Genomic DNA, 12,211 nt, shown 5'->3' on the forward strand with positions numbered 1-12,211 from the left:
GAACTCGCCAGTAATACCAATGATACGAAATTTTGTTAGTGCATACATGCCGCCTGACTCGAGGCAAAACGTGCCCATAGTAGGCAATAGTGTTCACTGACATTGCTGTAGGAAACTAATAAAGATGTGGCAATGCAGTTCGCAACACCGCACTCCGGCTTGGGGTCGGTCCATGGTGTGGCAGACGGGGATCTTCAGCCTCCTCCAATGTCACAATGTCTCAGACTATTTGTTGGTTGGTGTAACTTGGGTACGTAGCAATGAATGTCTCAGTCACTTTTTCACTGCCTTTTTAACCCGCTACAAAGGTTCTTGCGCAATCCACCCAAGGCCGTTGCTTTGACACACAATAAGAGTCAGCTGCCTTTTATACGCAGTAGACACACAGCCACCACCAAGCTCCAGGTCGCTCAATCCATAGCCAATACCTTAATTCTACACGCCGATCTATATGATGGTTCATTGTAAATTACACCTTTTATACCGTCTCATTGCAGCCGTGCGTCACCCACATGCAGAGTTCAATGTGCTACTCCAATTATACACACATCACCAACACCCAAATGCCCTCAATTGATGACTAGTGTGAATCTTTCTCCAATTAAACTCGAACACGAGCAATTTGGATTGGGATTCAGTCAAGTCACAGTTATGTCTTGTGCCACAAATTACCGTTCCTTATCAAAACGGCTCAGACTACCAAGTTTAAAAATCCCCAAGGTCCTCCATAATTCTCCCGCATTTCTTAACAGTGAGAATTTGCTTCTTTACCAGCAACACTTGTTCTACTCTTCCAATAATTGTTCTGCAACACGCAACAACACCATGGCGGATGAAGAACACGCGAGGAAGTACGGCAAGTACATCAAGGGCCAGGGTGAAGACGACAAGAGGGGAATAGGACACAAGGATCCCCCGTCTTATACCGAGGACATCAGAGATGACGCAGTTGGCAGTGAGCTTGAGTCTTTTTATCTCAAGAAGCAAACTAATAGTCTTTGTGCAAGCTCGAGGAGGAAATGCCGAAGAAGATGTGCCAACTTACATCAAAGATGGTCACAAGTTTGGATTCGTCCCGGCAAAGACTAAAGAAGGAAATTGAAAGATTGATAGCAGCTATTTGAGTGCAAGAACATTGGGTTCAAGGTTAAGAGATATGAGCAGGCTATGCGGTATTTAGTAAATTCGGCAGGTCACCAACAGGGAATATTTTGCAAAGGTACCATAAGTTGAATGATTGGCATTTGTTTTGCCGACTTCCATCACAGCCTTGATACATTTATTACTGCCTAAGCTTACCTCTATATGCGCAATGCAGTAGCCGCCTGAAATACGTAGGAGACGACAAGGAACGTACCTCCTTGCATACATGTGAGAGCCTTAGGCATCCCCACGTTCCTGCCCAGACTTGCTCAGCCTGATTTTCTTTTGGGTATATATGCAGCCACCGACGACCAGATGTTGTTATCACCTTTTCGATCATTCATCTATTTAATATTATTTGCCTATCATTTGTTTCAAAACTGTCAAACCTCACAAATGACGTCTTTTGGCAGACTTCAGGCTGCGCTAGCTTCCGCGACAAATGAGTTGACGATTGCAGCAGCCAACATTAATTTCGATTTTACGTTGGTCAAATGCGAAGCGCCCAAAGAGTTCCAGCCTCTCGGTAGCACTCTATCTAAAAAACGGAAAGAAAATGCTGAAGGTGGGACAGCACATATAACAGCTCGAAGACTTGGTGTCCTTTTCGAAGGCATACTTCCACCGACACCCAACCTTGTTAAATCATATGGGACTCGGGTGTCTGAAATCGCTCAATCTGTTGGACAGGGAGGCTCATCTAACGTAGAAGAGAGCCTATTTGCGGCCCATGTTGGTGCAGATGGCACTTCTATCTGGGCTGCAGCAACATCTTCTCCAACGGCATTGCATGTCCAGCTTCTGGCATGTATGCTGGGTCGTCTCTGGACCGCTTCCGAAGCAACATCAATATGGGTCGAGCTTGTCAAAGAAAGAAGGAAACAAATTGAAGTAAAGTGGAACGATGAAGAGCCTCTTCCATTTTCTACGGTTGCTGCTGCTGCTCAGTCAGACATATCTCGTGCTAGTCTCGCTGAGTGGGATGCAAGTGTTCGCGCTTGGCTCCGGACAGCAGACCGGTTCAACAAACAGCGCCAAGATAAGCTAATGGACCTTCTTGACAAGGTCAATTTGCCGATCAATCATGACACGGTCTACTCAAGTGTCATGGCAGCGTGGAAATCAGCCGTTGAGACTATGGAAAATATTATCAAGGGAATGCCTCAGGCGGTCAATGATGGCTCATGCCTCCTCGCCCTAAGCGCATGGCATTTGTATCCTGACATCACTGTCGGAGAATCGGATACTCTGCCTCTGCAGTTCTCAGATCCGCTTATCCAGTCTGGTGGGTTCCTGACCCTGGGGCTCGTCCGTCCACGCAACGGCTATGCTCATGGCGTTTTTTGGTCCTTGTCACTGGCACATTTGAACTTCTACGGGCGTCCAGTCCCCAGGAAGGCCAGGTTTGACACCGATTCTCGTAAAATTTCATTTGACCAGTTTACACAAGCGGTATATGGTGCTCTCTTGGCCCATTGGGGTCTCCAGGGACCACTGGCAGAACATCCGTCTCGTATCATTGTTGCAATGAGAAAGACGATAGAACGGCAGGGTTCTAATGACCTACTTAACAAGGGTTACGATGAAGATTGCCTAAGAGGGCTGCGAGATCCCTCTTTCCCTCTCAATATTCTGTCGAAAGTAGCCGCAGCCTACTTAGATGCACAGCATTTCCCAAGCGATATTATTCATAAGCTCATGGCTCTTGGGGGCAGACGTTCGTCCAAATTCATACCATCCAGAGGGCTGAGATCATTTCTCGGACTTGGTGAAGTCGGAGACCTTTTGAGTAAACTGAAAGGCCCAATGGAAAGGGTGGCTCTTCTTCGTCGGATCGCTTGCTCCTGTAGCTATGATCCTGATGCTTACATTATTCGTTACTTCGATAAGTTTTACCACCCAAGATTTATTTCAGAAGAACCTATGTATTGTGGTTTCGCCAGCGCACAGCCCCGCCGCAGCCTTGATGGCCTAACCTCAACACACGGTCAATGGGTCCCCAGGTCATATATCGAGAAATATTCATACCCTGGAGAGGTCGTCACAGAAATGGACGCCTCGGACTCCTCTCATCTGTCTTCACCTTCTCCAATCATCACAATGACAGCCATGAGTCCAAATGGAGAGGAAGTCATGCAGGAATTCCATTTGGTGTGCGGGTCAGAACGTAGTGCCGCAATATTCATGCAGAGAAACACGACTTCAAATGCAACACTTCACTCAGCGATAAGACCATTGATGATACAAGATATCGAATGGTGCTTAGAGTCTGATTTCTTCGCTACAGACACGTTGATTGATCTTCTTTGTGCCGACCAGACACCTTCGAGCTTCACTCTAAGAGCGCTAAGTATAGCACACAAGTTTTATCGAACACTACCAGATGCGGCCATCTCTACTCGCTCTTTAGAGTCACCTTTGTATGACGCCAAGTGGGCCAAGTCCCTCATAGATTCAGAGCCTTACCAAAACCTTGTCAAGTTCGACGCCCTGCGTCGACCAATTGAGTACAATCTCAGCAACTCACTATCATGTGTGTCATATCTAGAAGGTGGCTTTGACTTGGAGCCGGAAAGTCTGGAGCGTGTATTTGCTCTTGCTTTCGAAGAAAGTATATATTTTTCTATGAAGGCATGCCTACACGCAGAAATCCAATACCACTATTTTACTGTGCTAACAACTTGTATTAGCTCACGTGCGACCCTTGGGATTCTCCTCATGCTCATGAACTTAAAAGATTCACGGGTAACGTTGGGCGATCTGGTCTCACGCTTCTCATCCCACCCAAAACATCGATGGTCATGGAACGAGAGGAAATGTCTTGGCGACTGATGTCTTCTTCAGAATTTGATGGAAAGTCCCTGAATGCTTTCTCTAAAACATCGATGCACCTCTCTTTCACTAACTATCATGTTCCTCTTATCCAATCTGACGATGTCCAAGAGCAAAGCAGCCAAGTCTTCTTGCTAGAATCCGTTGTATCTGTATATGACGCGGGACATTGGATTGGAGACGTTGACGTGTTAAAGTGTCTCACCAGCCCCTTTATTATTTACATGTCAGATAGTGGCTGCCATGGAAGCCATATAAATCACAGTTTTGCAGGTGTTTTATCACTAGAAACATGGGATGAAGTTCTGGATCCGCCTATAAGCGATTGTGTCGTTCGAGCTCAAGGTTCTTGGCTAGCACGATTAGCAATCTTGACCATCTTTGTTGAGGCTCGAGGAGAAGCTCGAGAAGCTCACGGAGAACTAGGTGGCACACGCATGGCTGTTCGTTCGAACAATACTTGCTGGGAATGTGCTGGGCCGTCTTTGAATTTATCAGACAGTCAGTCACAAGGTGGGGGAGATCGTCTGTTAACAGTACTTGTACCTAGTACTAGTCGGGTTATTTTATTTTAAGCATTATTTAGAAAAAGTAGAGGAAGGTATGTTATATGTACTGCTAATGCTATTTAAACATAAAGATAATTAACTATAATAAAAGTGATAATCTTACTACTTGGTTTTAAAATACTGTATAGAACTTGACGACTTATGTCTTTTACTTGGATGCAAGTGGAATTAGTTAGCTGGATTCTTATTACCACATGGCGCCAACGAGTACTAAAGACAATTTACCTACATACCTCCTATCACAGGGGGCAGCAGAAGATATGGCCTAAAGCTTAGGCCATCATAAATAAATGGTCTAAGAAGTATGGTCGAAGTGGCATAAGCCGATGTACTCTTCTTAGACCAATGACTAATGTTCCAGATATCCTGTAGCTTCTCACTTGACGTTGGGTTTTCCATCGGTTTACGATATTAAAATTAGATCAACGCCTCTATCTTTTCAGAACATTGGATCTCCTGTTCCAAAGAACTTCGACGTTACGCTGCATCTCTTGCATCGAAGCACGGTGATCCGCCATGTTGACGGTGACGTTGAGGTGGGTAGCAGATGTGATTGTGTCGAGGGTGAAAAAATGAAAATCTTTCTGTGGGAATCTGAATGGTAGAGATGGCGTCGTCAAATGATTCGGCGTCTTTGGGATGTCAATGTGCAGGTTCAAATCCATATTATCAGCGACAATGACACTGCGATTGTCCCTAGTACGAGAACTTAGTGTATCATAAGTCTGACATCGTCGTGCCTTCAGGCGAATTATATGTTCTTCCCTTTCACCAGTCCACATTTCGAAATTCTGTTCTGTAACAGTTTTGAGTTGGCTTTAGCGTTTGCCATTACATGTATTTAGCAAAATCAATGGGCATCATCGCCATCCCTCACCGACGGTTGTAAAGACCATATATCTTACTAAACATTCAGTCTACGACGAATTCCTCTATGGGAACTTACCCAACTCCTCTAAATTTCCAAGATATTGGATCGGATGAATAATGTCTCCATGGCTCGAAATAACGGACCAACTACAGGCCGAGTCCACTGGAGTTATTTCTTCTTTGGGCCATAGTCCACGGACACGGGCCTCGGCTCAGGGTCCGGCGGATGGCGAGATTTTCTATACATAACGACGACATCTCTACCACTGACAAATAACAATCTAATTTCTATTCATCATCTTCAAAATGTCAGAATTACTACTCTCAAAACCCCTCCAGCTACAATGCGGCCTCACACTCCCCAACCGTCTCATCAAAGCCGCCCTCGCTGAGGAAATGGCCGACAGGCAAAACCTTCCCACGACAGCACAGATGGAACGCACATACGGTGCCTGGGCAGAAGGAGGCTGGGGAATGGTCATGACGGGAAACGTCCAGGTCGATAACAAATATCTCGGTGGCTTTGGGGATTGCTCCATCAGCACTGATCTTCCTGAAGAAAAGGTCTTGGAGGCGTACAAACATTTCGTTGGCATTTGTCGTAAAAATGGCGTTCCTACTCTCATGCAGATCAACCATCCTGGACGTCAATCTCCTCTTGGAGCAGGAACTAAGTCTTACATGGCTAAGAACCTTGCTCCCAGCGCCGTGCCGCTGAACATCGGGGATGATATCATTTCAAAGATTATCTCGACTGTGGTCTTTGGTACACCAAAGGAAATGTCCGTTGCAGAAATCGAAGACGTCGTTCAGCGCTTTGCCAAAACGGCTTGTATCGCATCAGAATCTGGTTTCGACGGTGTTGAAATTCATGCCGCGCATGGATATCTTTTGTCTCAGTTCTTGTCCGAGAAGAGTAACAAGAGAACCGACCAGTACGGAGGATCACCAGCAGCCAGGGCAAAGATTATCGTCGACGTCTGCAAGGCCATTCGTGCCGCGACACCAGCGACATTCTGTGTTGGTTTAAAGTTTAACTCTGCGGATCATCAGTCTCCCAAGGAACTTGAGGAATGTCTGGAACAGATGACGCTTATTGCAGAGGTTGGACTTGACTTTTTAGAAGTCAGTGGTGGAAGCTGGGAGAACCCAACTGTAAGTCAACATATACCTCTCACTCTAAAACTGATGTTAACGTGATTTAGATGTTTACAGGAACAGGCGAAAAGAAATCTGCCAGCACAGCAGCGCGCGAATCCTTCTTTCTCGAATTCGCCCGCGAGATGCGCGCCAAACTTCCCAACACTCCTTTAATGGTAACAGGAGGTTTCCGCACTCGCGCAGGCATGGAGGAGGCTCTGAGCGAAGGCGCCTGTGATCTCATCGGTCTTGGCAGGCCTGCTATCGTAAACCCGTTTTTGCCGGCGAATCTCATCTTGAATAAGGAAGTCAAGGATGATGATGCGAGGGTTTTTGCGAAGAGAATTCAGACGCCTTGGTTGTTGAAGAAATTTGGGCCTAAGAGTATTGGCTCCGGGGCTGAGATTGTGAGTATTGACTTTTGACTGAATGTGGATGTTTGCTAATGATCTTAGGTTTGGTATAGGAAGCAGCTGCAGTCAATTGGGAAGTAAACGTTGACCTGGGTGGGGTTTGTGTTTTAATAGATTTATATACCATTGAATGAGTGTCTATTTATAAGTATAGAACTAGAGTAATGAATAAAATCGTCTATTAGCTGTGCTTTAACATTTCCATCTACTCACAACGATATCCCACATGATGATGGAATCTCGTGTTCATCGCTGTCACTCTTGAAACATCTTCAACTCTTCTATTCGTTCCTCAAGACCAAGCATCTACTCCCTCATCATCAGAGCAATATCCAACCCAAGCGGCTTTCTCAAGAACCCTTCTCTCGTCTCCATGACTCCCTGCCTCAACTCAGGCACATATCTCCTCGCCCACGTCGCCGCAATCAGCTTCATTTCCATCTCAGCCACATTTCTTCCCACACAAGCCCGAGGTCCGTGACTAAATGGATTGAACGCCGTTTTTTGTAACTCCGTAGGATTCTCCCAGCGCTCTGGTCTAAAATCGTCTGCATCAGCACCCCAGATTTCTTTGGAGTGGTGCAGTGTGTACGTTGGGACGCTGAGGATACTACCTGGTGGGAAGAAGTGATCTTTGATGGTAACGCCGGGTGAGTTGGGTGGGATTTGACGTGGGAGGCCGATGCCGGATGTTGAATGGTAGCGAAGGGTTTCGTTGATGACGTTGGCTAGGTAGGGAAGATCACGAACCATGTCGTACGTGGGAACTGACACTTCGGATGGGATCGCGTTGTCAAGTTCAGATTGCAATTTCTCAAGAACGCCAGGTGTTCGGGTGACATGGTAGAGTAGAGCGCATGACGAATTGGATGTCGTATCACTACCGGCGATGAGCTGCGTCAAGGCTTCGGCGGTCAATTCCTCGCGGCCCAGCGGCTCGCCCTTTTCATCTCTTCCTTCCATCAATCTGGCGAGGAGATCCATTCGCTCAATCGATGGTGGATTATCGAGTCTGTTCTTGACGCGCGCGATGGCAATTCCAGCAAGGTTCTTGACAGCGTTTAATCCATTGCTGAAAAACGGATCAGGTAAATATTGAGCATACGGCTTCAACTGAGGAAAACATCCCAGCGTGGCACTGACTTCACCTCTTCTATTGAGAATCTCGATAGCAGAAGCATAAATCGGCGGGCTGTCGGGTGTGTCTCTCACTTCAGCTACATCAGCGCCGCTAGCGAGCATTCCGAAGGGTACACCGAATGCGAGATCGCCGATGACATCAAAGGCAAGGTAGTTGAACCATGGAAGACAATCCATGAGAGCTTCTCGCTTACCGTTCTTGGCCATCTGACCGGAAGCGACGAGCTTGTCGAGCTGCTTGACGAAGAGCTCAAGATTGGCGTGAATGTAGGGTTCGAATTGACTAATGGACTTTGCTGAGAAGACGTGCGAGATGAGCTTGCGCTTACGCGTGTGCTCTGCCCGATCGCGGGTGTTGAAGAGACCTCTTCGAATTGAGACGAACGCGTCATAAAACTCACTGCCATCCGTTAGATTCGAGCTTCCACAAATGGGATGGGCACTCACGATTTCAAGAAACCATTTCCATGGCCATAGATTGTCGCGATAGCTTCCGCATCAGCGATGGAAGTATGATTCGGCTGAATGCGAACAACAGGGCCAAGCTCCTTGTGAATCTGATCCACGACGCGATATCGCTCGCCGCGTCGACAGACGTAGAGAAGCCATAGATTTGAGAATTGCGCGGGGAAAGGCGCGGGGATGTCGCGAAGATGGCCGTACGTTATGAAATATGAGTAGAGATATGAAGCAGCAACGAGTCCTGCGGCGATGGGTAGAGACCACCAGGTGAAGAGGAGGTCGACGATTGCCATGGCTGATGCTGATTCTATGTTTGACTCGAACGATGCCCGGAGGCTCGGGATAATATACTGTAGAAAGTCATTTCAACGCCCGCATTCTTGGCTTCCAACTCCGAGGCTAGTGTAGCTCACCCCGCATCTGGGCGGCAGTTACGGATAGCGTGGCTAGTTGGTAGTCTTGGTAGAGATGGGAATAGTATCGTCAGGAATGATGCCCGAGATCCAATGGCAGTCATTCAATTTGGAGTAATCGGTTCGAGCGAATCAGAATACATACCAATGCCCCGCACTTTAAGCTAATAAGAATCCACAATCATCATCACAGTCGTACCAGTAGAGCGGAACGCCCACCAAGAAAGCAACCATAGACATCACAATGTGGTGCGAGACGAGTTTGGTGTATGTAATGTTTAGCAATATTTCATTCCATGAGATCAAATGAGACTGAAGAGTAGTGGCTAAAAATAGACATACCATTGGTGCTCTAGGGTATTGGGGTTACAGCAATTCGTCTGAGAGTTTTAACATGAAGGATATCGCAGGTGTAGCCACGTCACGTGATAGCTCAACAGCCATGCAAATGTTTCCTCTGTTTACAGTCTTTTCAATTAGATTTTCAATGACTTATAATCACTACCTCATTTCAAAGATCAGCAGACTTCCCTGCAGGCAATGTTCTTTTAGCGTGTCCTTCAGAGAAATTGGTACATAGTACAAGTGAATCAGAATCTTGGTTAAGATCCCTGTACTTTGAGATACGATAAGATACAGCACGACACGATAAGATGCCGTCGATAAAGTCAGTGGAAGACCACTCAGTGGTCACTGCGCTATGTCTTGCATGAACGTTACCCTGCAGCAAGAACAAGATGAATGTAAGGCTGTGGTATTGAGTCATTGACCCAGTCTTCCTATTGATATCAATGCTAAATAATACTCTGATATTATCTACTGTAAATTGAAATGTCTTGCTAGACTTTTGCGTCTTTGTGATATGTTCATGAGTTGGATACAGGCGTTGTTTGGACGTTTCGATCTTATCAATGCACTGACAAACACACGACCATTCACTTATTAACACAAATGCAACCCAGAAACACGGCCATAACCTAATTCTTTGACACTTAACTACAAAGCAAAATAATAGCACTCTGATGCTTTCTTACATTTACTTAATATTCTTTCCGTCATTCCTTCATATTGCCAGCTTCTAACGCTGCCGTTTTCCGAGGCATGGGAGGAATATAGATTATCCGGGACGATATCTGACCCGCAGACAGTTAGACTAACGCAATCCATTAACCCACTGACAGACAGCGCGCCTAGCTCGGCAAACTGGTGGTCCGCGCAAAACACCAAACACGCGACCACTGTCCACATCACCAACTTTATGCACCAGTCAACCCAAACACAGCCGTAGGGCAGTGCAATATCATCCGAGATAAACAACGCATTGATCATCCAAAATCTGAAATCGGAAACACTTTGTCGGTGTGCCATCTGCATGTATCCGGCCCTTGGCTCCAACGAGGAATCTATCAGCCGAGAGTCCAGGTGGTCACATTGACCATCATATCTATATCAAGCCCTATACGAGACATAAAGTCTAGATGGTTGCGCAAGCCCCGTCGTAATACAAAACTCCAGCCAAGAGCATGACTACTACCCAAATGTGAAACCTGGTCAACCTGTCAGTCTGCTCCGCACGGAAGCTTCAACAGCCGGCTTGGTATTACTGCATGGTAATAATTGGACAAGACAAAAAATAAGCTACAACGCTACAGATTCTCTTGGTGTTTTGTTTTCGAAACCTCCCCTTTCCCCTTGTAGCGCCAACCCAGCCTGTGACGTTGCTGTCTGTGCCGTCCGACAGGGATCATCTGTTTGATCCCCCGTCTCACAATGCCACCTCAAGCAGCACCCGGTTTCGCCTCAAAACTGGTCTGAATTGGCGGTATCTCAGCTGAATAGTTACACTGCTATAGGTACAAACAAATAATCCCAAACGAAAAAAAAATCTCCATATCTTTCGCGACGTCTGCTGTCTTGTATCAGTTTTTCGCCCTCTCTTTTCTTTCCTTTCTTTCTGCACGTTGATCTGGCATCACGCAGCGACTTTCATTTCTTTTTTATCTGGGTGTGATAATTCTATTTCTTATTCTTATTCTTACAGTCCTTTTTTATTTTGGTTACATTTTTAATTTGTAATTACACGATCACTCAGCTCTGGTAGCGACTTTTACATTTCGACATTAACCGACTAAAAAAGGATTCGAAACCGACGACCTTTGTTCTCTCGCTCCAATGGACGATAAGGCTATCGAACTACAACTGTCCCGAATCATTTCCGCTTCTGAATACACAACCATCTTTACAACTATCGTGCCGAAACCGACTGCGAAAGCCGATGCTACTGCTACTACCGAGATTCCTGTCGTGACCGTCACGCAGGAAGCTGCTCAATCAGATGTCAGCTCGGGAGGGTTACCCGGAGGCAAGATCTTTGGAGCTTTAGAAATTATCATTGCACTAGGAGTACTAGGTATGTTCATCGACAATGAACATGAACTATAAAAACTAATTGTGTAATAGTCGGCGTTCTACTACTCATCATGGGAATCATCCTCTGCGATCGACGAAGAAAATCCAAGAAGCGAAAGCGAGCATCTTCCAGGGTTCAAAAGAGAATGGGAGAAAAGAACGAGCCAGTACCTGATACCAGTAGCCAAGTCAATCGATCACCCACGGATACACGGTTAGCAGAATCGATATGGCCTCGAATGGCGGAGCAGAATCAGACAGTTCACGAATATTGGAATAACGATGCGTCACAGCAGAAACAAGCTTGGGAGCAGGGACCACCAAGAGGCATGCCACCAGGACAAGGACAGGGTCAAGGACAAGGACAATATAGATATCAATAACCCCCAATGAAAGAATGTCTGTCGCCGAGTCACAGCAAACGTGTCTATTTATTCTGCGAAATGAAATTTGACCTGCGGATGGCAATTCATAATAGTCTCAGATATCTGAATTACCTTCCGAGTTATTAGTGTTTGCTTGAATTCCTCGGCGGCCTCCATCATGAGTGAGTTTGATCCTGCGGGCTATGTTACTGTAAAGGCCAATTACTAGACCTAGGCTGACACCTAATGTTAGGTTTGTGCCTCATTACAGCAGCTTGAAAATAGGCAGGCTTGCATGCATGATTGGTCTCTCTTATGGCCGCTCTGTTGGTCGCTGAAATGTTGGTTGCGATAACACAAGGCTGGCGCTTACGATTCCCCTTTTTCAAAAACAGCACAATTTCCCTTCGCACTTCCATTTTAAACCTTTTTCACTCAACACCTTGGAAACTGGG

General features: G+C 46.1%; 5 protein-coding genes across 5 annotated transcripts; 3 read left to right on the forward strand and 2 right to left on the reverse strand.

The window, feature by feature from the left end:
• Positions 1 to 1,539: 1,539 nt before the first annotated feature.
• FGSG_10449 (uncharacterized protein) lies at positions 1,540 to 4,623 on the forward strand (the record flags this gene model as incomplete). Its single annotated transcript, XM_011321124.1, has 4 exons — positions 1,540 to 3,729; positions 3,834 to 4,476; positions 4,562 to 4,576; positions 4,616 to 4,623. The coding sequence occupies 4 exons, from the start codon at positions 1,540 to 1,542 to the stop codon at positions 4,621 to 4,623; spliced, it is 2,856 nt and encodes a 951-aa protein (XP_011319426.1).
• A 352-nt stretch (positions 4,624 to 4,975) lies between these two features.
• On the reverse strand, positions 4,976 to 5,326 carry FGSG_13760 (uncharacterized protein; the record flags this gene model as incomplete). Its single annotated transcript, XM_011321125.1, has 1 exon — positions 4,976 to 5,326. The coding sequence occupies one exon, from the start codon at positions 5,324 to 5,326 to the stop codon at positions 4,976 to 4,978; it is 351 nt and encodes a 116-aa protein (XP_011319427.1).
• Positions 5,327 to 5,720: 394 nt separating this feature from the next.
• Positions 5,721 to 7,127, forward strand: FGSG_10450 (uncharacterized protein; the record flags this gene model as incomplete). The annotated part of the gene is made up of 4 exons (XM_011321126.1): positions 5,721 to 6,569; positions 6,620 to 6,961; positions 7,021 to 7,065; positions 7,122 to 7,127. The coding sequence occupies 4 exons, from the start codon at positions 5,721 to 5,723 to the stop codon at positions 7,125 to 7,127; spliced, it is 1,242 nt and encodes a 413-aa protein (XP_011319428.1).
• Positions 7,128 to 7,273: 146 nt separating this feature from the next.
• Positions 7,274 to 8,862, reverse strand: FGSG_10451 (benzoate 4-monooxygenase; the record flags this gene model as incomplete). The annotated part of the gene is made up of 2 exons (XM_011321127.1): positions 7,274 to 8,472; positions 8,568 to 8,862. 2 exons carry the CDS (start codon positions 8,860 to 8,862, stop codon positions 7,274 to 7,276), a joined length of 1,494 nt encoding a protein of 497 aa, XP_011319429.1.
• A 2,292-nt stretch (positions 8,863 to 11,154) lies between these two features.
• Positions 11,155 to 11,774, forward strand: FGSG_13761 (uncharacterized protein; the record flags this gene model as incomplete). The annotated part of the gene is made up of 2 exons (XM_011321128.1): positions 11,155 to 11,392; positions 11,443 to 11,774. 2 exons carry the CDS (start codon positions 11,155 to 11,157, stop codon positions 11,772 to 11,774), a joined length of 570 nt encoding a protein of 189 aa, XP_011319430.1.
• Positions 11,775 to 12,211: the final 437 nt, after the last annotated feature.

Source organism: Fusarium graminearum, chromosome 1, assembly GCF_000240135.3.
Source record: "Fusarium graminearum PH-1 chromosome 1, whole genome shotgun sequence".
Lineage (NCBI taxonomy): Eukaryota > Fungi > Ascomycota > Sordariomycetes > Hypocreales > Nectriaceae > Fusarium > Fusarium graminearum.